This window comes from Morone saxatilis, unplaced genomic scaffold (genome assembly GCF_004916995.1).
Source record: "Morone saxatilis isolate NCDOM2014 unplaced genomic scaffold, NCSU_SB_2.0 Contig9, whole genome shotgun sequence".
Taxonomy (NCBI): domain Eukaryota; kingdom Metazoa; phylum Chordata; class Actinopteri; family Moronidae; genus Morone; species Morone saxatilis.
Window position 1 is genome coordinate 3,336,655 of NW_023340268.1, and position 25,746 is coordinate 3,362,400.

General features: G+C 40.5%; 1 protein-coding gene across 3 annotated transcripts in view; it reads left to right on the plus strand.

Annotated features, from left to right (window-relative positions):
* The window catches only part of pvrl2l (PVR cell adhesion molecule related 2 like), a 260,306-nt gene that overhangs the window by 134,379 nt on the left and 100,181 nt on the right, over positions 1 to 25,746 (plus strand). The window contains exon 7 of one of the 3 annotated variants that reach the window (XM_035681127.1): positions 15,170 to 19,068. The exons of the other annotated variants lie outside the window; for them this stretch is intronic. Coding sequence (XP_035537020.1) covers positions 15,170 to 15,804 — 635 coding nt within the window. The 3' untranslated portion in view covers positions 15,805 to 19,068. Of the gene's footprint in view, positions 1 to 15,169; positions 19,069 to 25,746 lie in introns of those variants that run through there. 3 annotated transcript variants of the gene reach the window in all.

Genomic DNA, 25,746 nt, shown 5'->3' on the forward strand with positions numbered 1-25,746 from the left:
AAAATGTTACCCTTGTCCGCGTATTTTACTACAGTTATGTAATTTAAATGACCCACCAGTTCAAAAACTTACCAAACTGGTCTGTGGTGTAATCGACTTTCCATCAACCAAACCCGGCCTCTACTTTGAAATATATCCATCTTGTCGAAACAAGATGTATTATTGATATGTAGCCAGCAGAGTTGGAATAGGAGCAGAGGGGTTGAAGGGGTTGAGTGTTGCGTGGTATATAGTCTAAATATTGTAAGAGAGGTACTTGTTTCTCTACGTTCCTTGCCTAAATATTTTACATTTGGGGCCCGTGCGGGTTGATGCAGTCAAGATTTCAAGACTTTCTATTTTACTGCTGCAGTCAGAGGAGAAGGGTGAGCTCATTGATAGAGCTGAACTCGAGCCGAGGCACTGCTGGTTTCAATCAGGGAGAGGCAGCATGTGGGTGACCCATGAATGTACAAACGAGCACGCGCTAGCACATAGACTCATCAAGTACTGTATCCACCTCCTCTGGGCTTCTTTCCAGTTCTTGGCTTCTCTCTTTTCAGTAGTTGTGGTTTTCTGAATCCGCCATCCTTGTCCGAACTTCTTCAGCTGTCTGGCTCCAGGCAGAATTACATGTAATAGTTCACTACACACATACAGAAAGACTGTACACTGCACGGTACATATATGCCTGTGTGCGCTGTACATATATCTGTGGTTTTATTATGTGATACAAATGCACAAATTGCCATACTGCATTTTACATGCACAAGTGCACACTGTACTTATGGCTCCTATTTGCCTCTGCACACAGATTTCTTCGTTATATGCACATTCTGCACTGGACGCATGCACAGGCTCATTCTTCACTGGACTCACAGGGTCAGATGTTAGTTGTGTTACCTGCAGCTGAAGCTCAGTGAGGGAGCGGTCCATGATTACCTCTGTGCTTCTGCTACTGCTCAGCCGCTCTTTTTCGCTTTCTTTTTTTAATGCACTTCATTCCCGCACACAGGTACAGATACACAGTCACACAAATACACACTCAGGATTACACATGGAAACTCACACAAGTACTTACATAAGCAGATACAGTGCACACGCGCAAACACAAACAGTCTTGAACTCTATAGAGACAAACGCATGCACACACACACACAGAACATCCGATTTGTGTCGGGGGCTTAGTCATATTTCTCATTTCTCTCAGTGTTGCTACTGCGAGCTATTCCCTTCTGGTCTGACACATCCAAAAACCTCAATAAACCGCCCATCTCGCTCTCTATGTTTGTGTGTCGGTGTGTTTATTTGTGTGTGTGCATGTGTGTAGTTATGGGCCAGACAGAGCAGCCTCTAATCCTGCAGACCAGTGCGTTGTCTTTCAATTAGCCAGCAGGGCTTGTTCATGGCCAGCCGGGGTCAGACAGCTATCACAATGTGCAGCTAATCCACTACGGACTGATCAATGAGGAGTAAGGAAGAGGGGGAGGAGAGGTGGAAGGTGAGGAGTTGGGGATACAAGGAGGGATGTAAGGTTACATGTTTAATGGAGACAAAGGTTTCACGCTTAAATACCTTTTAGGTTGGTAGGCAGGTAGGAGAAGGAGGCAGAAAGCAGGAGATGAAGGTAAGATCGACTGGAGAGAAGGAAAAGGTCAGGAGAGAATTGAGAGGAGCCTGGTTCCAGACCTCTAAATCGCTGCCCACATCTCCAATTTGTTCAGTGATTTATATAGGTCTGGTGTTGTGCCCATTGACAGCAGTTTCCATTAGTTGGAAAAACAGTCGTCCAGTCAGAATTTAGTAGTTGGGAATGCCGACTTAATCTTCCTGTATACTTTATCTAGCAACATTCATGAAAAAGAGTGTTGGAAAATGAAATATAATGAAATAGAAACAAGTGTGGATCCAGCTGCACAGGCTGTTGTAGGCCAACTTAAAAAAGAAAAAAAAGGAAAAAGCTCCCCCCTACAATATGTCGGCTGAAATGAAAGGAAATTGTAATTCAGTGTGATTATCACGCTAAATCGGAAGAAGCATTATCAAGGAAATGTACATATGTATCACACAATGTGTAGGCTGAATTACCATTAGCAGCTGTGACATTAGTTGGATAGCTTTTAGCCTCCCACCATAAAAAACAGTTGGAATGATGCTTAAAGCTACTGTAAGCAGGTGGGTGTGTATCTGTTAATGCTTAAGCATTCTTCAGAGAAAGAAATGAAGACGCCAGGCGAGACTGTCACTCCTCCATGTCTTGAGAGACAGGATCATGTTCAAATACACCAATTCAGTCTTTGTCTAAGTAACACAAAAGTGTAAAGTGATTGTTTGCTGTAATTACTCCTAATTACTTTTGTATATTACCACATTTACAATAAACCCTGTTGCTTCCTGCAGCACACAGAATATTACTATGTGCCATTAACCCTTAAAAATTAGCACTTCCATTCTGTTTTGTGTCATAGACAAATTTATGGTTGTGCGATAAAGTAATTGAATCAGTGACAGTCCTTTCTTGCAATCTTGCTAGCCATCATACTAGCATCTGAGACTAATGTGTTGCTAATGTATTTTACTCTTTTACATTTACTCTTGTGGACTCTGTGTATGTCTATTAGATGAATTACTGAAGTACTTTTTATGGGGACTTGATGTTGATCTTCCACTTGTGATACGTACATCCTGGCTTGAGGGACAATGTAACTAACTTAACAGTTACTCTTATAAATGATGTTTCCTCACTTGTGTATTATAATACATTTGGTCTACTCCACCTGGCTCCCCCAGGCCCTTCAGTCTATACTCCATGCCAGCAAAGACATACACTGGAGAAAGTGGTCAACATTTTAATGACCATGTTTCCAAAGTTGAACATACTGGGATTTGTCTTCCCATGACATCACGTTATTATTGCTGTCTTGATGTTTGCTTTCCATTTCCGTGCTTCTGATCATATTCATGAACAGGGCACAAGGAGTGGAGAGGGGAGAGGTGGATAAAGGAGCAAAAAGAGCAGTGGCTTTTGAGAGCAGCTTTAATCCTGTCCACACTGGGTTTGCTGTTTTCCTCCCTCACTGGCTCCCCCATCCTCCCTCTTCTTCTCCCTCTCTCTTTTTTTTTTTTTACTGTTTTTAAAGCATGGAAGTGATCCATCTGAAATGAGCAAAGGCATGCAAGCACATATTCATTTCCCTCTCCCTCTTTCCTTTCCACCCTCTTTCTTTTTACTCTCTTGGGCCCCTTTAGCCCCCCACTCCACTTCTCTCTCCCCCGTTTCACTCTCCTCTCTTCCATGGTCCAGATTTGCTTAGAAATGAGTCACCCGACCACAAACCACCCCATTTAAGAGGGTGGGAGCTGCAGAGATGAGGGGGGGTGGGTGATGGAGGAGTGGAGGGTGACTTAGAGAGGGAGATGGATTGAGTGAGAGTGGGCGAGAGGGATGGAGAGAGAGAAGGGAGAGGGAGGCTGATGGCTGTTTTTCACTCAGCTGGTTTTGTTGATCAGTATCAACAGCCAAGGTCTGGATCCAATCAGCTCCCTGCATTCAGCCAAGCAGAATAAGACTAAAAATATATTTGACAGTGCACAACACTGGCACACGCACACACACACACAGCAGCAGCGGCAGCAATGCAAATTCTGTGCATAATGCAGCACAGACGGGGTGTAGAAGCAATAGCACTTACTAGGGTTTTGGATTATGACACATGGGTGTGTGTGTGTGTGTGTGTGTGTGTGTGTGTGTGTGTGCCCATGCATATTAGCTAGAATCTGCACTGAATTAATGAAACCACAGACATGTAGGTGTGAGACATCACACTAATTACGCCAGCAGTGCTGTAGCCTCGCCATCAATAATGTTCATTAAACTACTGAACCCTCTCAAGTTGACGGCTCTGTGTACAAGTGTGTGTGTGTGTGTGTGTGTGTGTGTGTAAAAGCAACTTGTTCACACAAGCAATGAGTAAGCACCACAGTAGGATGATGGATCGCCACAGATTTGCATTAAATGCTTCTTTATGTGGACATGGCTGGCTGACAAAGGGTATTTTTTGTCATCTCTGCTGGTTCAAAGTTTCAAGTAAACACTGATGATAAAAAATACAAAACATAATCTCAGTCATAACTCGAATAATTTACAGCGCAAGTGTGAGGGTTGTTAAGTCAAGTAGGTTCTTTCCGAATCAGTCTGAGAGAAACCCACATGGGTGGAACATTTTATTAAAACTGTGACATGTTTACTCTTTTAGTCCAGTTGGTTTGGCTACATAAGTGAAGACAGTTCCATTAAAACTCCAACCAAAACCCCTGAACATAAGAATCTCAGTCCGAGAGCCATATGGTGCAGCTTGTTAAATGAAAAGGCTGTAGGACTTTACCCAAAACTTCAAGGTTGTAGTGTATTTATACACTGATGTTGATACCTGACACCAAGCAGTTTCTCATCTCTGGAAAGCTGAGCTTTAACAAATTGAACCCATGGGAAACTGCAGCCTGGACCAATACTCAACTGTTTCCTCATGTGTCCTCACAAGGAGGGGAAATTATGGCCAGGAACACAAACGTTACAGGAACTGACATTACTTATTTTCCAGTAATTCTCTTACCTGGCAGCATATCAGCTTCCCAGAACTGTCCAGTAAACAAGCTAGTTGAGAGTCTTGTGACTTTTTTTTTACAAGCTGCGGTGCTCTTTTAATCAGGCAGTAAGAAAAAAAATTAACCATATAAAAAACTTTAACAAAGTAACAAAAACAAAAAAAACAAAATTGAAGTGGGTTCGCCTTAGACAGAGATCTGGAATCAAACCTCCTATCTTTATATTACAGGTTTGTCTCTGTAATCACAGGCCACCCTGCTGGCCCAGTGGGTAGTAAGTGTTCATTTTGCACGTAGCAATCTGGGTTTGATTAAATCAGATTTACAAAATGCATGCACCACTTGACTGCAGTCTTCTACCTGTAATAAAATTTAAAGGCTAATTGTAAAAGGGTGCCTTGCAGACAGTTACGGCCAGCGTGACAAGACATCCTGTGATCCGCAGGCTCTCAACCCTTTTGAGGTCACAGAACTCGCCTTGCACACATTTCGCAGGCGTACCTAATTATCCACTGCTTGAGGATGGCACACAAGCCTGTATAATCAAGCAGGAAAAAGAAGAAAAATCTTAAGATCTGCTGACTGAGAAGACATTCCCAGCAATATGTGTGTTACCATGGCACTGCTGTCAGATGAAAACGATGCATCTGTAACAGAAGGTTTACAAGTCTTCTTATTGAAAAGAGAAGCATAATTTGCTGAGGAATCTCCATGTATGAACTTTATAATAGGTTTAAAGGCTCAAAGGTCTTGAAACCCTTTTAACATAAGCAACTACACAGAGTTTAAATTCAAGTCAGAAAATAAAAAAAACAATCAAAAATAGCCTTGTATGATCATAAGTGGACAGTAAAACAAAAACTTGGTTAAGAAGCAAATACCTTTAAAATGTATTTCCTGGCATGTTTTTAAAAGAGCCATTTTAAAAGCTTGAACTGACCTTGATTATCAATGAGGTTTAAGAAACTACTAAGTACAGTTTGCAGCAAGTTGACTCAGCTCAGTCAATGTTAAATAACAGATTAATGTATTTTAAAATCATGGCCCCATTGCTGTATAGCTAAAGTAAACTGTTAATGGTCTCCGTTTGTACACTGTAATGTACACCACTGGCGGTCAATATCATGCTCTCTACTCATCTGACTTGTGTTAGTGGATGTACATGTACTCAGAATCAATATCCAGTCCTGTTGCTTCCATTTTGTTGCCTTGCAGTGTGTTTTTATGGCTACATTTTACAACTGTACAGTTAATCTGCGCTCAGTAAAACTCCTGGCTGGAGTTTTTTTTTTTCCTCTGAGGCCTTTTATTCTTGTGGTGTTGTGTCAGAGTGGGATTTTTACACTTCTGTGTGTGTGTTAGTGTATGTTTGTAAGAACAAAAAACAACGGCCAGCAGTCTAGTTGTGTGCTAACACATATACGCCGCCAATAGCTTGTCAGAAGTGAGTTAAGGTCCTTTAGTATGTTCATACTCTCTTGTGCGTTTTGTGTGTATACATGAGCGCAGGATAACACAAGTGTGTGTACAGGCACTTAGTCATTTTTGTGCATGTACTTTAGGCTAAGGGTGGTTATTTAGGTGAATGGAGCCAGGAATGGGGGAAATCATCTGCGGAGTGTGTGTGTGTGTATTTTTGTGTGTAAGTGAGTCATTTATTGAGTGTTTGTATGAGCATCTGTGTGTGCAGCAGCTGGATGCTAAATGAGTGTAGAGCTCGAAGAGGAAGGTGAGGAGGCACTTGGGAAACCTTCTGAAGTTCATAACCCTTGCAGGGGGCCACAGAATGAGTGAAACTTAATTAGAGTGAGTGTGTGTGTGCGCACATGTGTGGATTGGGTTGATGTGTGCGTGCTCATGCATGTAGGTGCACCTCACGCGCATGCCTTTTGTAAGTTTGACGGAGTAAAACAAAAAAAAGCAACAAAGATAAGCTTGCAAGGTGAAAGGGGGTAATGAGCTTAGAAAAGATGAATCCACCCATTTATCTCCACTTTCATCCATCCATCCTTCTATCCATCATCTATCCATCCATTCCTTTATCCCCACCCACTGCATCCACCCTCTTTCCCTCCCTCCCTTTCTCTCTCTCTCTCCCTCTGTCTCCTTCCCGTCTGTCTTTGCTCTTTAGTTTTCATCCCATCTGCTTGCTCTGTGTCGGAAAGCATCCATTTAAAATCCTGAGAGTCTCAGAGGAGAGAGCACAGCGAGGCTCAATGGGCCAAGAAAAATGCCAAAAACAAGATGCTTAAAAAAGTCATTCTGACTTTTTCCCCTCTCCCTGCCTTTCTCTGTTTCTTCTTTAGTTTTTTCTTTCTTTCTTTCTCTCTCTCTCTCTCTCTCTCTCTATTTTTTTTTTTTCACCACCCTCTGATTATTTCCTCACTGATGAAAAGCGAGGGGAGAGAGCCGGAGATGAAAAGCACCGGGTAGAATCCGTGATGAAGAGACAGAATTGAAGATGATTTAGGCAGGAAATTTCCTCCCTCACTGCTGCATCGAGGGGTTGCATGAGGAAATGATTGAGATCGTCATGGAAACACCGGTGGTTGGATGCAGGAGGGGGCGCCTGTGTAAGATTCTGCTTGTGGGGCAAAGGAAGTGTGTGTGACGATCAAGGATAATCAGGCCTAATTGAATAGACAGTATGGCTCTTGCTGTGTGTGTGTCTGCATGTGTGCAAGTTTGTCTGTGTCATCAAGGGTAATTAAGCAGAGTGTGTGTGTGTGTTAGTGAGAGAGTTTGTGTGTGTGATGTACAACCGCTGTGGCCGGGTTAGAGATGTGACAAAGATACACACTGAAGGCTTTTAGCGTCTAGTGGCTAATAGATGTTTTTGAGGTTTGTGTGTGTGTGTGTGTGTGTGTGTGTGTGTGCTTATGTGTGCGTAATATTGCTTATCTGCGTGTGTGAGTGAATGGAGAGGAATTAAGAGCATTAATCATTTATACAGTATGGATGTGTAGCTGTGTGTGTTTGCTTCAGAGTGTCTGTATGTAATGCAAGTGTGACTGTTGATGTTTGGATGCATGGGTATGTGTGTCTGCAGGGATTTGTGGGTAAAGAGGATATAAAGAAAACCTGCATACTGAAGGTTTTTCATTATAGTGCAACAATTAGTGCACAAACGGTGACACTAAAACTAAATCTGAAAGCCCCATTAAATGTAGCATCATTACACTTAATGTTTAAACAGCAAAGGATAATTCTAAATTGTAGAGCACTATACGGAGACCGGTAGGTACATTTTGTGTCTTGTCTGCCAAAATAAGTTATGCTGTCAAATACTGTTACAGTATAAAGTTACATGCTGTTTTGGCTAGAGTTGGGAAGAAACACCCAGGGTTTACTTCACATTCTGCATTGTAAACAATGTTGTGTTAATATCCCTTAAACCAAAGTTTAAATGATAGCAGCATTGTTTTATATAGTTTAGTTTATTTATTTGTCAGGGACAATGGGAAGGGCTAGTTTACATCATGCCAGTTGTAAGAATTGGCAGTCTGAAATAAATCAAGAAACATGTTTAAAACAATAATCATGATTTAAGGCATGTTAATTACAGTAAAAGGTAAGGGAAAAAAGTCAATTACAGAACAGCTTCACAACAGCAGACAGAGGCAAAGACGAACGAACATGTAACGTGTTGGGCACAGATTTCTTATCCGTGCGCAGAAGTTAAAAACACCTACAGCTGAAATATGGTTATTTGGTTTTGTCTTACACACAGGAGTCAAAGATATGGAGCTTTTTGTTTTGTTTTTGTGTGTTTAAGTTGTTTACTGTTTGTATATGTGGTATCTCAGTGCTTTGTCCCCTGTCATAGTATTTAATTGCAAAAGCTATAAAAAAAAAACACAGTTATACTGAAGGAAAATGACCCCATTTACCTGTATAAAAAGCTACTTTTACCTAAATGGAGTGTACTTACTGAGTCAGCTTCACATTAATATGTATATAAATACCTTTAATTTAGATGTTCTTTGCAATAGTTTTACTTAGAGGAACACCACATATTTCTGGAAAATGTCAGTATGCTTTGTCATTCATGAATAAATGCTAATCAGATTCAGTCAGATGCTGCATAAGTAGTACCCTGTGCTTGAAGTTCCTTTCCTGTGCACTATCATCAACTGGAAAATTGTAACCTATTATCTCCTCATGACGCATGTCCTTCAGATGGACCTCCTGTGTCTCTTTCGTCATGCTTTATTTGCACCTGTCCGCTCAAGATACAAGCACAGGTTTACTTCTTGAAATCAAACCAAGATACAATCCTGAAAAATGCACCTTATCAAAGTCAACTGTAAAATATTTAGCTTCAGCTGGCTGTGTCAGTGAAGAGGTTAACCTTAAATCCTCCCCCTACTGTACATCCGTGATTTCCTGTCTTTGTGGCCTCCAGGTGCTATTAACCTCCCGTGATAACATTTAGCCTTGGTCTCACCTCCCCCACCTCCGCTTATATGTGCTAGGATTATGATCCTGTGCCTCCAGGACACACTGCTTATACATGGGGAGGCTAAATCATGACATAATTCCTTTTACTGTATTTTGGCTTTACAAAACTTAACACAAAACTCATGTAGATTATTTCTACCCAAGAAGCAGAATATAGTTAGTATTCAGAGATAGTTCATGTATGGTTCTTCTGGAGGTAAAAATAAACCAATGTCAGTGGCGTTTAAATAGATAAGCAGCAAACTCACAACAAATGGAAACCATTTATCATTAATTTGGGTAAAAACTGAAGCGATTCTCTATCTGTCTATCTTTTTGGTTCCATTCTGGAAAGACATAGAGACAACAAAACTTGTGTTATATAATAATAATATAGTAATAATGATAATGTTTATTTGCATAGTACTTATCAAAACAAGCATTACAAAGTGCTTTACAAATAGAAACTCAACAATAAAATACACAGTAAGGTATGAATTACACTCACACATCTGGAATAACAGAGGGAAATATATGATTAAAAAACAAAGGATGAAATGTAAAAACAACAGCATTAAGTATAGAGAAGTCTGTTCTCAACAACAGGAAATGTATTTTTACACTGATGATGGGATAATGTTGATGGGGCACTTCTCCATGTTTGCCAGATGGAAAATAGTATTTACTAAGTATCTGGGTGCAGGATATTTTCTGTCTATTCTTTTCATGATCATGGCATTCATAATCCTGGAAGGTCAGCAGGCCAGATAAATCTATCTACCCATTACCAGAAAAAACAGTTCACGTTTATTTCTTCCGGGGTTTGTTTAATGAGCTGCTTTACAAAATGCTGGGAGTTTGACTTGGATGGAGGTACTTTGTGGCTGTTGGCTCGTGGTCTTACTCTGTTAAAAATTTCTTGTGATCATCATTCACTTAATGAGCCTGCTTTCTTCAGCAGTGCACCTATATAATAACTCCGCTGGAAAATGAAAGTGAAACTTTAGTTCCACCTGGAATCATTTCCTTGTGTGCTCCTTTTCTCTGTTTTAATTGAGTTTTACCTCAAAAGCGTGTGAGCGTCGTTATCTCTCGCTGGAGTTAACAATGCTCATGTCCTAGTTCACTAGATGCAAACAGATTCAATTTTCAGTTTTCCATTCACCAAAAACGTGAACACGTTAAAGGAACGCTGTCCATACCAGTATCTTTTTTATACAAAGCATCTGTGTAACCTTACAAAGTAAAACTGGTAACTGTTTTTCTGGCTCTGCCCACTGTGGTTGAACTGAGTCATTTAAATTATTTGTGCCTCAGGAGCAGGTCAGGTTTGTACAGCCAACATTCTAGGTTGAAGGTTGTCCTACTTATGCAGGAGACACTCTTTAATTATGGTGCAATATCTGTAGTGAACCTGCGAGCATTCTTCTAGAAGATGCTCCAGCTAATATTCCTGCTGACCTTTGTCTTAACATTGCAATTACTTGCATTCTGAGAAACCTGCTTAACTTTGTGTAGGAGGACTTCTTTACCCCTACAAGTCAAAAAGCAACTGAAATCAACATTTAAATAATACTGTTGCCTTTTGTTGTGCAGTCCATAATGATAAGTTAATTATTCAGGCAACTTTATGAACCCATTATAGGAGGATATCCAAGCTCAGTGTGTAATCGCTATTCAGTAACATATCAAAAACATTTATAAACTGTCTTCTCTGCTTGTGGAATCCAATACAATAAAACAGGCAAAGGAATATTTTATTTAATACAGAAAGTCAACTTTTGTGTCTAAGTAGGTGGTCTTTGTGGTTTGTCCTTTTGTATTTTGTCTTCAAGTAGGTGTTTTGATGTTTGGAGCATATTCATGGGCATATTTTTATATGACTTGTCCTTGACCAAAAGCTTCTTTTAATGAGAATTCCCACTGTGGAGCTTTTACAGTCACTGCCTCTGGCTTATTATATGACTGTTGAAGCAGCTCTCTGTGTTTTCAGGCCTGATTTCAGTTCTGAGCACAATACACGGAAGGAGAGAGGTGGTAAAGGAGATCAACAAAAAGATTATTTAGATTCCACTATTTTCATGCCCCTTAGACTATTCTACCCTCCCATCTCTCTCTCCCCCACTCTCTCTCCCTCTCTTTTGCTCTGTCTCTCTCTCTGTCTCTCTTTCCCTGTTTCTCTGTCTCACTCCACCCTTCTAACTCCTTCCACCTTGCCTCCTCACATCCCAAATCTTCTCATTTAGATTAGCCCTACCGCAGTGAATGTAACTGAGTAGAAATGGATAGTTTTCACGGGCCTCTCTCTCCCCCTCTCTCTCTTCCTCTCTCTCCCTCCCCCCTAATCTCCTCCATGTACATGACACTAATACAGAGACTGATATAAGCTCCCCTGCCTCTCTCTATGACATTTATCACTGTGCTTCTTAATGCAGGCAGGCTGCTGCTGTTGATGAGAAATAAGGATGACAAGCATGGCCTATTTTCTTGCTAACGATAGTCTCTCTGCTTTTTTTCTTTTTTCACTTTTTTGGGAAAATATGTTCACAGAGAAGTGTTTACTAAAGCGTCTCATTGGGCGGTTGACAAGGATTTGACACTGATGTTGATCATGCATCTGGCACATTTTTGTCAGAGCTAATCCAGGGTCCATTAGCGTTTTAGATTGTAGTAAGTGATGTCAGAGAATGCCTGCAGAAACCTTGCATCTGATAAAAGGTGTTTTTATACTGTACACAGATATATTTTTAGCCTTTTCAAAAGGCATTCAACATCATATGGTGGCATGATGAACTTATGTCATCACATGTTCCCATTGATCTTTATAGGGACTTGATTACAACGTGTCCATTTTTGGATGTTATATTTAAAAGTGTCCCACCTGAAACTGGCCAGTTAAGTGAAATATAAAGAAATATTTAGACATTTTGGAAAATACACTTATTTTATTGCCCAGAGTAAGAGACACTAAGTCGAGAAGATCAATATCCATTTCATGTCTGTCTGTTAAGTATGGAGCTGGAGTCAGGAGGTGATGAAGGAAGCACGTCCTCTGGGATAGCTGGGCTAGGCTCTGTCCAAAGTTCAAAAGTACACCTACCAGCACCTTTAAACTACTACTGATTGACATGGTGAATATTGTTTGTTTAATCTGAACACAAAAAACAGAAGGTTGTAGTTTTACGGGGAGTTATGTGCTGTAATTATGTTATTTCCTCTCACCTACGTAACTATTAGGTGAATAATAATTAGGCGAAATATTTCCTAAAATGTCAAATTATTCCTTTAATTTGGTTCTGATTGAGGAAGTAGACCCTCTGTAAATGCAAACCAATTAAGGGGCCAGTATACGCCGTCAGAACTGATTGTCCGATGGTTGAATAGCTCCAGAAACTCCCTCCTACCACACATTTACATCGTTGGATTTGGGGGATTGTAACTTTAAAATTGACAAGCCGAAATTCAGACTTTACACAGTGATTTGTTCAGCGGTACGGAGGTGAGAAAGGAGCCTGGGATTTGATATTTTCACAATAGCTCTCATTTTTCATTCTTGACACAGCTATTTCTGTCAACACTATGAATTACTTCCAGGAGAGACTGTCTAAAAATGTGCTCTGGTATCCCGATATTTAAACAATGTCGCATCTCCCCCCTGTATGATAGCTGGCTTTTACTCCACCTTTCACATATGGACTAGGTATAAATACTTTGATGTCTGACACGTTTAAACAAAACATCATATTAGTCACTTCTTTTCTAGTATGACCCAGCCCCTAGAGCAATATATTCTCTCGCTACAGCTATAGCTGTATTCATCAAGTTGACCTTGTTCACTAAGAAAAAGAAGCCGCAGCTACCTTACAGTCATCACAAAGGTAACAGAGTTTGCTTACACAAGATAATTTCTGTTTGAATATCATCCCTCAGCTTTGCACTCAGAGAGGAAAGTGGAGAGGAAGTCATGCTGCTCCTGCAAGTGACCCACGATTTATTGAAAAATGAACATGCCAGCTCTAATGGGCGTTTGTAGGAGCCTTGTTCTTTATAGCCTGTACAGAATAATAGATTTTTAAGCACTTGATTAACAGAAGAACGACAGCGACCAAAGACCTTCCACAAAAGGCCATTATTCAGCTGTCTCACACTCTAAGGTCACTTGATTAAATGCCCACTAATGCTTAAGATATAAATGTACACAATCAAAAAATTAAATACACGTTTTGGCTCACACATTGTAGTTTTCCATGCAGTCTGTAAAGTTTGCAGAGAGTGAAAACTAGGACAGGCAAAGTTGGATTCATCATCCTTAATGCCTTCTGTCACTTCAATTGGATATCACCAGACACTGTCCCCTAATTTAGACATCATATCCTGTCCCAAGAGCCCCGCCTCATTTGCCCAACCCGTCTGTCTCACCCTGGCATAACCCTCTTGCATTCCCAATGTTGGACCAGAGCAAGAGAATGTTTGAAATCAAACTGAGACCTCTGCTCTTAACTCATCTGCTTTCCTCTCTCTACCAAAAACCTCTTCCTACTTGTATCTCCTCTCGCTGAATTCCTCCTCTCTTTCATCTTCTCCCTGTTTTCTCCTACACCCTCAGAATGAACAATTTGTATGAATCAGAGGCTCTCCTGGATCCGGGTTCACTTATAGTGACATCTCCCCACTGGTTTTGTCAGCTTTTATAACTTATACTCGCCAGTGCCATACAGATCATTATTTGATGTCCATTGTGATTTTATTGAAAGAAAATAAAACAAACGTCATTCTCTCACTGGTGGTGCCCTGGCACGTAACCCCACACAGTCCTCATTTCAGCCAAGCTCAGATTGTTTGATTGGCATTCACCGCTGTGTTTGCCAGGAGTGCTGGCAGAACCTTGCTGTTATTTGCATAAAACAGCAAGGGGTTCAAATTTCCCTGCTGTTCTGCGTTCCGCTGCCCTTGCTGCACCCCAAAGAAAAATCAGCATGCAATTCACAGAAAGAAAAAACATTAGCTGGCCTTGTGCAGTTCTGCACTATAGGCTCAACACATCTTGCCTGGTTTGACACTTTCTTTTCTTCTCTTTTTAGCCCAGCGTGAATCCACTTGTACAAATCCTACACTATCTGAGCCAGACCTCTTTTCTCTCTCATATTCCTGCAGAGAATCCTCTTAAAATGTCTTGGCATGAGTCTTGCTCCGCAGTGTGAACCTTTTACCTTTGTGCGCTGCTGATCAGTGAGATCTGGACTGGGTCTTGGGTTGACAGCAGGTGATCACTCTGCCCTGTGGTTTGACTAGCTGACCGATAAGAGAGGCATGGGGAGGAAGCAGTGAAAGCAGAGGATGGGAGGATGAGAAGGAAGAAAGGATATAAGGAGTGGGTATAATTAGGAGGCTGGGAAAGAAACAGAGGGTAAAAATGGGAGGGCTCGAGGGATGTCGAACATTGTGGCATTGCACGACTGTGTGCTCATTTCCACTGAACCTCTTTAAATAACCCCTCTGCCTGTCGGTCCTGTGTGTCTCTGTCTCTGTCTCTGTCTCTTTGTCTGTCTGTGTGGCTCTTCTGGGCCAATACCTCTAACCCATGGCAAAGAGAGCACAGGGCACAAAACAAACCGTTTTTTGCTAATGCTGTAAAGCTATCTCTCATTTTTGTTTCAATCTTCGACTGAAACAAGAGTGGAGAGGCAAACCTGGCTCACACCAACATGAAGTATAGAACAAAGGATCGTTACAGTATTAAAGGCTTTTCCCCAGCTGGCAAAGGGGGGCGGGGCGACAAAAACTGAAGTGCCAGCCGCTGGACAGACATGTGTATAGAGCAACATGTCTGCAAAATGCAGCACAACAAGCCGCTGGGAGAGAATGAATGAGTCCCATTCAGCCTGATCCCAGCAATGACTGCACCCTTACCAAGGGATTACACTGAGAAGAACATTACTACACACTTGTAAGAGGATTGTAACACACGTAGAAGAAGACACTACTACTATCACTACAGCACACTTACAATACAAGAAGAACTGTGAATACCTCCTCCAAAACTGAGCAAGACTTCCTTAAAAACAGCCATCAATTCCTGCCCTTTTTTTCTTTTCCTCCACCCATTTTTCCATCCCTCCTTCCAACCCCTTCATCCCCTCTACAGAAGCCTTGGAGGATCCGTCCAGTGCCGGCGTTGTGGCGGGCGCCGTGATCGGCTCCCTTCTGGCCCTTCTATTGGTTGTCGCGCTCATTGCCGTCCTTCTGAGCCGAAGTCGCCGGCAGCAGAGACGTGGCTACCCCAGCAGCGGGGACTCCATAGCTACTGGGAGCGGTGGCAGCAATGGCGGAGAGTATGGCAATAAAGCTCGCCTGCTCTTCAGTGGAACTGGCAATAACAGCAGTAAGAACGGGACCGGGGCGAACAACAATGGGCCCATCTACACCTACCGGGAGGGCTGCGACGCCACAGGGACTCTAACGGAAAAGGCCAACGACTACCACCACCACCATCTCCACCATGCCTCAATTGGCAAACCCCCCTCCGCCCACGACATCCTCCTTAGTGACGAGATGGATGAAGCTGGGAGGAGGAAGTTTGAGCTGGATGATAGCATGGAGGAAGAAGAAGAGCGATACGATAGGTTTGGAGTCGTCGGGGGAGGCGGGAACATGCTACCTCCAGTCTATCACGTCCGCAGAGGCCATGGTGGTGAAGAAGAAATGGATGTGTACCTCGACGACGACATGGAGTCTCAGAGAGACGGCTCTGTTATTTCCCGGACTGCCATTTATGTCTAAGGACGTAGAGAGGAAAGGAAAGGTGAGGGCTGAGAATAGGGATAAGAGATGTGGTGGAGGAAGAGGGGAGTTCGAGCCAGGCCCCTTTGCCACCAATTAGAACAACATCGCTTCCATCAGCTAAACACCTACCTGCTTAACATTCAACCTGATTAAAGAGATGCCATCACTTATATCCTCTCTGCTTGACACCGACTGTATAATTTTATAAAAAGAGGATTAAAAGAAAAATAATAGAAAGGAAGTCGAAAGGAAGTCGAAATGAAGTCATTGTGAAACTGATGAACGAAAACTTGTGATTGCAGTAGTGCACTGTGGCTGAATGTGTGACTTTGTTGTCTGTATTATGGAGACAAATTTCATTCAGTGTCAGCCAAATATACAAAATGGAAAAAAAATACTGCAAAAAGCAAACAAAAACCAGAGCGACTCTGATGCGATGCTGCTTATTGCTGCGTTCTTGTTTCTTCAGCTTTGCAAGTGTGTGATTGTGTTGAGTGACTACATTGTTTGTATTTTATACCTTATCAGGAAACATGATTGCAAAACCGGGAGCACGTTAACCACTATTCCAAAATAAGCACTATTCAAAAATCGCCTTCCTTGTTTTAAAGTAAATGGAAAAAAACCTTTATCATGTCGATCTCTACATAAAACTGTCCAAACAGCTTCTGTGGATGTTGCCTCTGTGCTGCAGACGCCAGCTCTTCTAACATGCCTGGGACTTCACCCCAATTGTTTAGAAAGTTGAAAAGCCAAACTCGACGTCCTGGCAACGATGATGGAGTTTCTGTTCATCCCAGTGATTACTTTTTTGGGACTTACAGTAACTTGGGGGTTCCCGCCCCACCCTATGACACCACCTGGTTTCCTGATGGGTGCCACTGAAGCGAGGGCCACTAAACTGAGTAACATAACAGACTTAACAGTGTGTGCTAATGTGTGGCTGGCTGTGGTGTTAATGATGTGCATCATCTATATATTGGGCGCCGTCTCACTATAGCACAGTTGTTATTGTTGTTGTTGTAGATGTTGTTGCTGTTGTTGTTGTTACTGTTGTGTAATGGTGTTGATCTAGCTAAAGAAAAGACGCACCAAGAGCCTTGGGGTTTTCACACAGTACCACATTGGGCCGGTAATGACTCATTTAATGGGTAAAAAAAAAAAGATGTGCTTTTCTTTATTTTCTAACTATTTTTCCCCTTTCCTCTTTAAGTCTATTCTCTCTTTCTCTGTATTTACTCTCTTTATTTCTGCTCTTTTCTGCCTTTCTTTTTTCTTTTTCTCTGTCTGTTCCACATACATCCTGCACCATTTGTATGTTTTCCTGACACTGTCCCACACCCATTACATCTCTCTCTGATTTTGCTCTTTCTTTATTTACATAATGGGCGGCTTAGACGAGTGCCGCAATGACTGTGTGCAGGGAGAAGGGGATAACTCGTATTTATATTCCTAACTGGGTCGCATTCAACGAGGCAAAATATTCACTGGCTTTGTTGGAGGCTGCTGTATTTCATGTATTCATTTTTTTTTTTCATTCATGTCCCACAGAATGTTCTTAGGCTATGTACCGGATTATTCCATGTTCTGTATTCTGATTGGACAGAGAGACACGGTCTAAGACACATTTCAAGAGAGGATGTGAGAGCAGGCTAAATTAAATCCCAAACCTGTGTTTCTTGTACACTGCAAAACTACAGTTTTGGATGGATATTTTTTGCAACACATTTGCTGACGCTTAATAAGAGTTGAGAACTGAGATGCAGCTCTTAAGTTTCTGGAACACATTTGCCTTATTGAGTCCCACAATGTTCCTACTCATCACTGTGGAGGGAAAATCTCTGAATCATAGAAAAACCACAATGGAAGTGCATAGAGAGCATGGTCAAAGTTAGAAAAGATAGTGAGCAAGGCCACAGTTACAGAGAACTGAAAGAAGAACACACTAGACTATTGTTACATGCTTTGGCAGCTGAACTGAGCACACCCTCTGCTTTTCAAGCTCAACATGTCACATCATAACCACACATTTACTTACTGTAGACGTACAGTGTTTGACTTTGGTGGCTGGAGTCATTTTTCAGTCAAGGGTACTGTGTCTAAAATTAAAAAATAAAACAGTATGGTATATATTTACAATTTTGCATAATTTTAGTCAAATCCACTACAGTGTATTTGTATCTTTGGGATGTTCTTAATACCACACAAGTAATATTTATGGGAAAGGATCTGAAAAGGGAATCTTTAAGGAATGTGATGATCTTCAACACTGGAAAGGTCAGTACATTTTGAGTGGGTTAACTGGCCTGCTTACCGAAAATGATTGAATACTCATTTTACGTCTTGTCCCAATTCTTTTACTATGTCTCATTACAACGTAAGACTATATTGTGATAATATTTAAGATGTTATTACACAAAATGCTTTATATCTACTGTTCTGTGTGTTTATGATCTGAACACAGACTTAAATTGAAAGCTGAGATATTTCAGATTTGAAATTTGTTGATTGTTGTTGAACATTATACACTGTGCAATCTGTTATTCTGTAAATGAGACAGTTATATCTGCTATGTTACAATACATTTCAGTGGATACATTCCATACCATTTCACAGTGTGTTTTGGATAGGTTGCCAATTAATCTCAAAGTGACTGAGAAACAGCCATAATGTAACTTTTGTTGCCACACGTGTCACATGTAGTAGGTCTTGTTTATTGTATCACTGCAGTACAGTTTGGATTAAAGTATTGAAGTTTGTTTTTAACTCTGTAGGGTGCATGCACACTCCAAGATTCAGATGTTTAAGCTCTGGAGAAAGAAAAAAAAGACCTGTTTCATCATTTAGATAAAAAATATATGGTACAAGGTATCCGGTTGCAATTTGATCCTATAATTGATATTTACAAAAATGTTTTGTTATATTTGAAATACTGTGTTACAAAAATTTTAAATCTTTTATTTTCTTATTAGTGTTTAAAATATTTATGATTTTCACCCTGGCTTTTTGGAGGCACTCAGTTTCATCTCGCTCCAGCACATTTACCCTCTATTTGGCCATTGTATGCCTCAGCACTTCTTTTCTCCAGGGGTTTCTTGCAGCACCATAATTCGAAACAGTCGACTGTGATCACAACTTTGGGGCCTAATTAGTCCCAGAGTCTTGTAGCGTGCATGTACCCTTAGTGAGAAAACTCATCATCAGTCATAACTTTTGTTTTTGCACAACCCATTTTCAATAAAAAAAACCTTTATGAAACAATTCTCTGTGGAAAAACTGGTAATTAATTAAGCCGAGCCGTGTTATCAGTCTATAAATACCAGACTCCCACACCTCTTTCTTTCCTTAGCACATTTCACAGCACAACGCAGTATACTGCACCTGCTCTGGGATATTTAGCCTCCTCAACAGATCTGCTACAGGACATTATTCAAGTTTTGCTAACTTAAGGAGAGTCACACTCCTTTTGTCACTGCAACCTCTCTCAAGTTCAAACACTCTACACACAATACACAATCACACCTGGAAGCTACCCATTACATAACACTTTTGCCCACTGTGCAGCACAATTGAAAGCCCCATTAACACCAGGTATTAACAGGTGCTCTGTGTCTGGATATACGTCATTATCTGAAAAATGACATCTGATCCACAGGCCTTTGCATTTACAGTTGGTATTAATAAAAGCGCTTGCTCCATGTCAATTATCTCAATATGCAAATTGATTCAGTGAGGCTGGCGTTTAACAAACAAGGCCCAGGTTCAGAAAAGTGAGGTGTCATTTACATTCAAATCACTTTTTGTGTGTGCCATACAGATTACATTGTCTGAGATACAATCACAGTGCAAGTCAGACCACTTCTAAATGCGATCTCCTGTTTTTTCATCAAGATAAGATATCCAGATACATATCACCTTTTTATGCCAAATGCAAATGGGGTCGAAGGAGGAGTTTTGTGCTTTCTTTCCCGAACATCCACTTCTTCAAACAACTAAAATATTCTGTAATCTGCAGAAATGTGCTGTCAAACAATACCATACAAAAATGTGTGAATAGCAACGCCTTATAATTTACTTAATAAGATAAGAATCAGGCAACTATGAAACATATCTGACGTTATAATTTGTAAAGATTTGATATAAGCTGGGAAGAAGAAATTCAAGATAAAAATTCTTGATCTTTTTGTTAATTGAATTTAGAAGAGTTCAAAAGAGACTACAAAAAGGATCTGAAAACCTTCAGAAAAGAAAATTTAGGTTCTTTATGTTGAGGAGAAGATTAAAAAGCAACCTTGAACCTAATCTAATGAACTAATTCAAATGGTGCTTGACAAGATTATTTATCTTTGACGAGAAAAAATAAGATTTAATCATCCTTGAATAACACTTGCTTGAATTGCCCTTTTTGTAGTGAGTGAACCAGACTGTCCCGTGCAGCTTGTCTAGTGAGTCGAAAATGGGGTCATGCTAGTTACAAGCGTCCCTCTCTGATCTTTAGCCTGCTGCCCCGCCTCACATGGCGTGTGCTCTGGGGGGTTGCAGTACTGAACGCAAACCCTGTAAAGTCCTATCCCTGCTGCTGTGAGTGTGGCGCCCATGCTAAGCAGAGGATGCTGTAACAGGTCACTTGGCTCCGTTGGAGGGAAAGAGAGTGGAACAGAGGGAGGGGAGGATTGAGGATGAGGGTGGTAGCTCGGTACTCCATCTGGGGAATACCAAATAGGCCGGGAGAGAGACTTTTTCTTCTCAGATCAGAAAATTTGAAAGTTGAAAAAAGAAGAGAGGCAGAAAAAACTCAGAAACTGAAACCTCAGCCCCCTGCCGAGAGGATGAGAAGACATCGGCAGGTTTTTTTGTAAACCACCTGAGACTGAGAACATTTGAAACACTGTCAATTATTCACCATCGAGCCTGGAGTTAGAGATGGCCAGATTTGTTACTTGTGGAGCCCAATTGGTTGGCTGCAGTGTAGAGATGACAGAGAGTGTGTGAAAGGAATAAGAGATTGGCAAGATGGGATTTACAGCTCTGACAATGAAAGCTGGAGGTGGGAAGGAAGCCTCGGAGGAGTATTTTTGAGTGCTATGCCACCCCTACGCCTGGCGATTGGCTGCTTCCACCCAACGACAACTGACAGTCCTTTTCAACCCGGCCAATTAGTGAAAAAAAGGCTGTCCTGTTTAGCTTTCCTTGGTGCAGTCTATCTGCGACAGATCTTTTTAATTGTTAAGAATTGTTCAGCAGCACTCCAGGGACCCCTGAGCAGGGGCGGAATTGTATGTATCCTCCTTTTCCTTATTCCCTCTTTCTTTGCTTCAGCTTTAGCACCATGTACAAGCTGTTCTCTCCATGTTTAATTCAGTAGAAGGCATGAAAGTGTTCTGCATTATCTCTCTGCTTTGCTCTGAAGGAGAAGGAAGAAGGCAAGATAGAAAGAGAGGGAGAGAGAAGGGGAACAGAGTAAAGAGAGAGGAGGAAGAAGAGGCCTATTAGTTATTGAGCTCGGCTTTTGTTGTTAATCCAGTTAAAGCCGAGCCTCTGCCAGGCCAGCTGAGACTCTAGCAGATGTGGATGAAGTTTCCTCCTCCCAACACTGGTTAGAAGAGGTCTCATTGTACTCTGTAACCAATTTACTTAATGCAGCGCTGTCCTGCTTTCCTGCTTCTCAGGATACCTTCCTCTTCTCCCACTGTGCTGCTCTTGCAGTGTTCTGTGCTATACTTAGGGATGTAATTCTTCACAGATTTTTGTTATTTCAGGTTTTGGGTATGCATATTCTTATGAATGTCCATTCATTTCCAATGGGTGTGTGTAATTCTTTTTTATTATTCCTTTTCCAGGTGTGGAGGTTCAGGATGGAGACACATTAACAGTTTGAGATTAGTTCATCCCCTTAACATTTTTCCGATTTTTGCAGTCTTAGCTGTATCTGTGTAGCAGTGGTTCATAACCCTTCTTTGTGTGACATTCCCAGACAGCCCTATAAGATGAGCTCAAGTACCCCTTCATCAACACCAAAATGTGTTCTGTTGAATGGATTTTAATCAGGATGTTATTTAACTCTATTAATCACATAAAAGTGGATATTGTTACAATCCTTTTTTCATACAAAAAATAATCAAGCCTGGAAAGGTTGACGTCTAGGCTTAGTTTTTCTTTTTTTTTAAGTAGGTTTGGTCAAGTTTATAATTGTACTTCTCCTGCAAGGGATATGTTTTCAATCACATAACCATTATTTTTCTATTAGCTTCTATTTAAAATTATCTGCTCACTTGCAAACTCTGTGAGTGTGCATAGGAGGTGCGTCCTATACATATAATTATTCAAGATTAGCTTCACACCAATTGGTAATCATATGTGTTGTTTTTCTTTTGAGTGCCGAGTGTTTTTTCCTCCTACTCAGAGATATGTGGATTTTCTATATGATAAACAATTTCAGTTTAAATCTACAATCTTTCCAGGTACTTCCTGACAACTGCAGAAATACCCTCTGGGGAGCAAGTACCCCTGGTTGTGAATCATTGCTGTACAGTAGTTATGCACACTCTTCTTCAGCTGTAGATCAGTTGAAAGAAATGGTTTTAAGTTGCAAACTTGTTAGCAAACAGTGGCCTAGTTGCGGGCTGTAAAACCAAAACAATGGGCTGAAAGATGCTAAAAAGGTTCAGAATTAGGGGGAACTGAAGAGTTGGGTGATAATTATCTGTGGGTTTGTCATTACAAGTGACTTCACAAAAACACAGTCATATAATGCATTTTTAATATAAAAATATGAATTATAACAGCTTTAGCTTTACTTTACTTCTACTTTACTTCTAACAAGCATTGCTTATTCACACACACAATCCATCTGCCTGTCTTCATGCCTGTCTGTCTGTTTATTTATTAAAGAAAGGAAAAAAGAAATTCAGCTGGTCTTATCAAAATGAATTTCAGTTCTTGTGTCACTGTCAAGGAACCTTGATTGCTTTGTTTTTTTCTGTCCTTGTCACAACCTTCTTCTATTTTCAGGCCCTCTGTTCACTCAGCCCTTCAGTCTGAGTGGTGCTCAGCAGTTCTTCCTCTCATGTTCTATAAAATTTCAACTTACTTAAGAATCCTGGAGCACTTCTTTAATTAACTGCATCTAAAGAGCCCTCTATATTTGCTGTTTCTGACCGCATGAAATCCAAAATTCCATATAGCTGAGCCATTTACTTGATTCAGAATTATTAATGTGGCACTGTATCAGCTGACATAATGCTGGCAGCCAGGGATGCTACACTTCATCTTTGATGGTGACCTTAACGTTGATCTTCAGAAAAAGAAACATTTGTTCATTTCCCCATTAAAGGCATTTTTTATTGCTCATCTTTTTGTGGAGAGAGACATTCAGGCTTTTATTCCCTCCTGCCATGATGACCCCTAACTCCATTTATTCGAAAGTCAAAAGTCTCTTTGATGTTCCAACTTGTGCAGAAAACAGTTTTGATTTTATGTGGTGCCAGATTTTAACCTTTTATGAACCTGATTGTAACTTTAGATCTTTGATTAATTCTAAACGTGAATTTAACAATACAGGATGAGACATCGAGGAGCTCAGAGCAGCCCAATCAATGATTTGTTTTATAAGAAATAACTCTAACTTGGCAACAGCACAATGTACAGGTAAAGGTAAGAGGTAAATTTGAAAGAACGTAACCATAACATCTAATGAATCTTGTAATAAGATGTGATTACAATCAACATGCCACATCCCAGGCGGTAATGCTAAAGATGTGACATTAGTGAGTCCAGCTTTGTCTGTGTTGTTGAAGACTGTCAGATGTATGGTTTCTACCTCAATTTAAACAGAATTTACTTTGTCTACCACTAAGCTAGTTCTCCTAGAGCATGACTGTGTAAGACTGATGCAGTAGCATTTTTTACACAAATCTGGCCTAGCACATCTTTTAATAGCATCTTGTGATCTGCATGTACAGTTGTGCTTTTGTATTATGACCCATCACTTTTTGCTGATGTTTCATTGTCCTGGTTTTGGTGTCAAGAGAGTACTTCACTTCTTGAGACTTTAGATATGGATTCTCACAAGTTCTGAGAGTCAAAGCTAATGCCCAGTTGTCTTGTTTTGCACGACCAACAGTCTAAAACTGTGCACAGTTGTGACACTTCACAGAGCAGTATAAACCTACTTTAGTCACTGCATATAGAATTGACATGTAATTGATACAGTGTTGCCCTGAATGTCCTCAGTGCCTCAATACAGTAAGATAGTTTTGGCTGTTTGGTTCTTTTCTTGACGTACAGGTGCAAATAGATCATAATGTCATGTTTTGGCCAGCCGGTTAAAAATGCATTAGAAGAAGTGAAATCCAAATAAACACATAAACCCGTCTGAGACAAACTTTTTAGTTATATTAATATGTTTTACTTGGCTTGAACATCCTTGAAAGTCTCTAGATTTAAAAAATATCGAACAAGACCTTTTAGGTTTTCCCCGCCATATGGCCTTCACAATACCTGAATTTTGTAAATAAAATATATCAAGCCAATCCGTCGAGGTGCTTCAGCTCTGCAGACCTTGACCTGCCGAAGGATCAACACCCAAACCTTGCAGAGTTGTTTCCATACAACAGAGGTTTTAAAATTATTTTCACAGTATTTGTTTTCAGGAATTATCACCGGAGCCTCAGTGAGAAGAATATAATGTCTTGCACAACAGCATGAAAGTTTTTAATCCTTGAAAGTAGTGAAAAGAAATCCGATGTCAAATGTCGGGACCTCAGCTTGTTTACTCAATATTATCTTTCACTGTGAGACTTAATTTTGACATCCATCAGGCATCTAGTCTCCTCTTTGCTATTAAATCTTGTTTTTCCCAAAATAAGAAAAATAATTCACTAAATGGTAAATTACTCTTCTTCAAAGCAAAACTATATTTGTTAAAGATTTCTCATCAATCAGCATTGTGCATAAAACAAGATGGATGATTTGCTCAGTTTAGACTGCCTGTGATGCATTTCAGAGAAATTTTAAATTCTTTAAACACTTGAAACTGCACAGAAACAAGTGAGTTTATCTTCTCCCACGGGCAGAGTTGCTCTTCTCTCTTCTTCCAATCAAAATCAGGCTTTGTGACTGAATACGAGATTATAAAAGCAGATGTTTTTTTTAGTGCAAAGCCCTGCTGGGTTGGACAGCAGCCCAGCTTCCATCCTTTCTGCCTCTTTTGAGAGTGAAAACCACAGGACGAGAAGAAAAATCTCACCTTTTAACTGCTTCAATATCTAGTCTGTCAGAATCCTTCTACTTCTTAACAGAGTAGAAGAGTGAGGAAAATGTAAAAAGCTTATTTATATTGATCAGGGTGTAAAATCAAGGATTAATTCCCAAACTGCAGACCCAAACAACATCAGAGAATAGGCACACCTCATTTGATGCTACATACTTGACTGAAATTTACAACAAAAAAATTTAACCAAAAGCGCAAGGCTTTGAAAATCTTCAGTGTTTTTTTATTTTTTAACTTATTTTGTGTTGGAAAGATACATGAAATTTCCCCTTCAGTACCTCTGAACTATAACGTATTCAGCCTGTGAGAGTGATATCATTTTGCCTGGAAAACATCTAAATTACCTGCTATTTCTTTAAAAAAAAAAGGAAAAAAAGAAATACAGTTTTTTAGCAAATTGTGTCAAATGATAGTAGTCTCATTTTGGGCTGAAACTCCTAAAGTGCTACCTGACATTCATTTTTTGTAACTCCCGATAAGCTGCGATCCAAATCTTTGTGCAGGTGTCAGATTTTTGTCTTTTTTTTTTTTCTTTCAATGGGCAGACAAATACCAGCAGCAGCCAAATATCTGTCCCATCCATCCTGCGCTGACCTGACCAGACGGATGATGCGAGGTTTCTGCGCTGCGGAATCATGTACCACTTCTGATAAAGAAGCAGAAACATG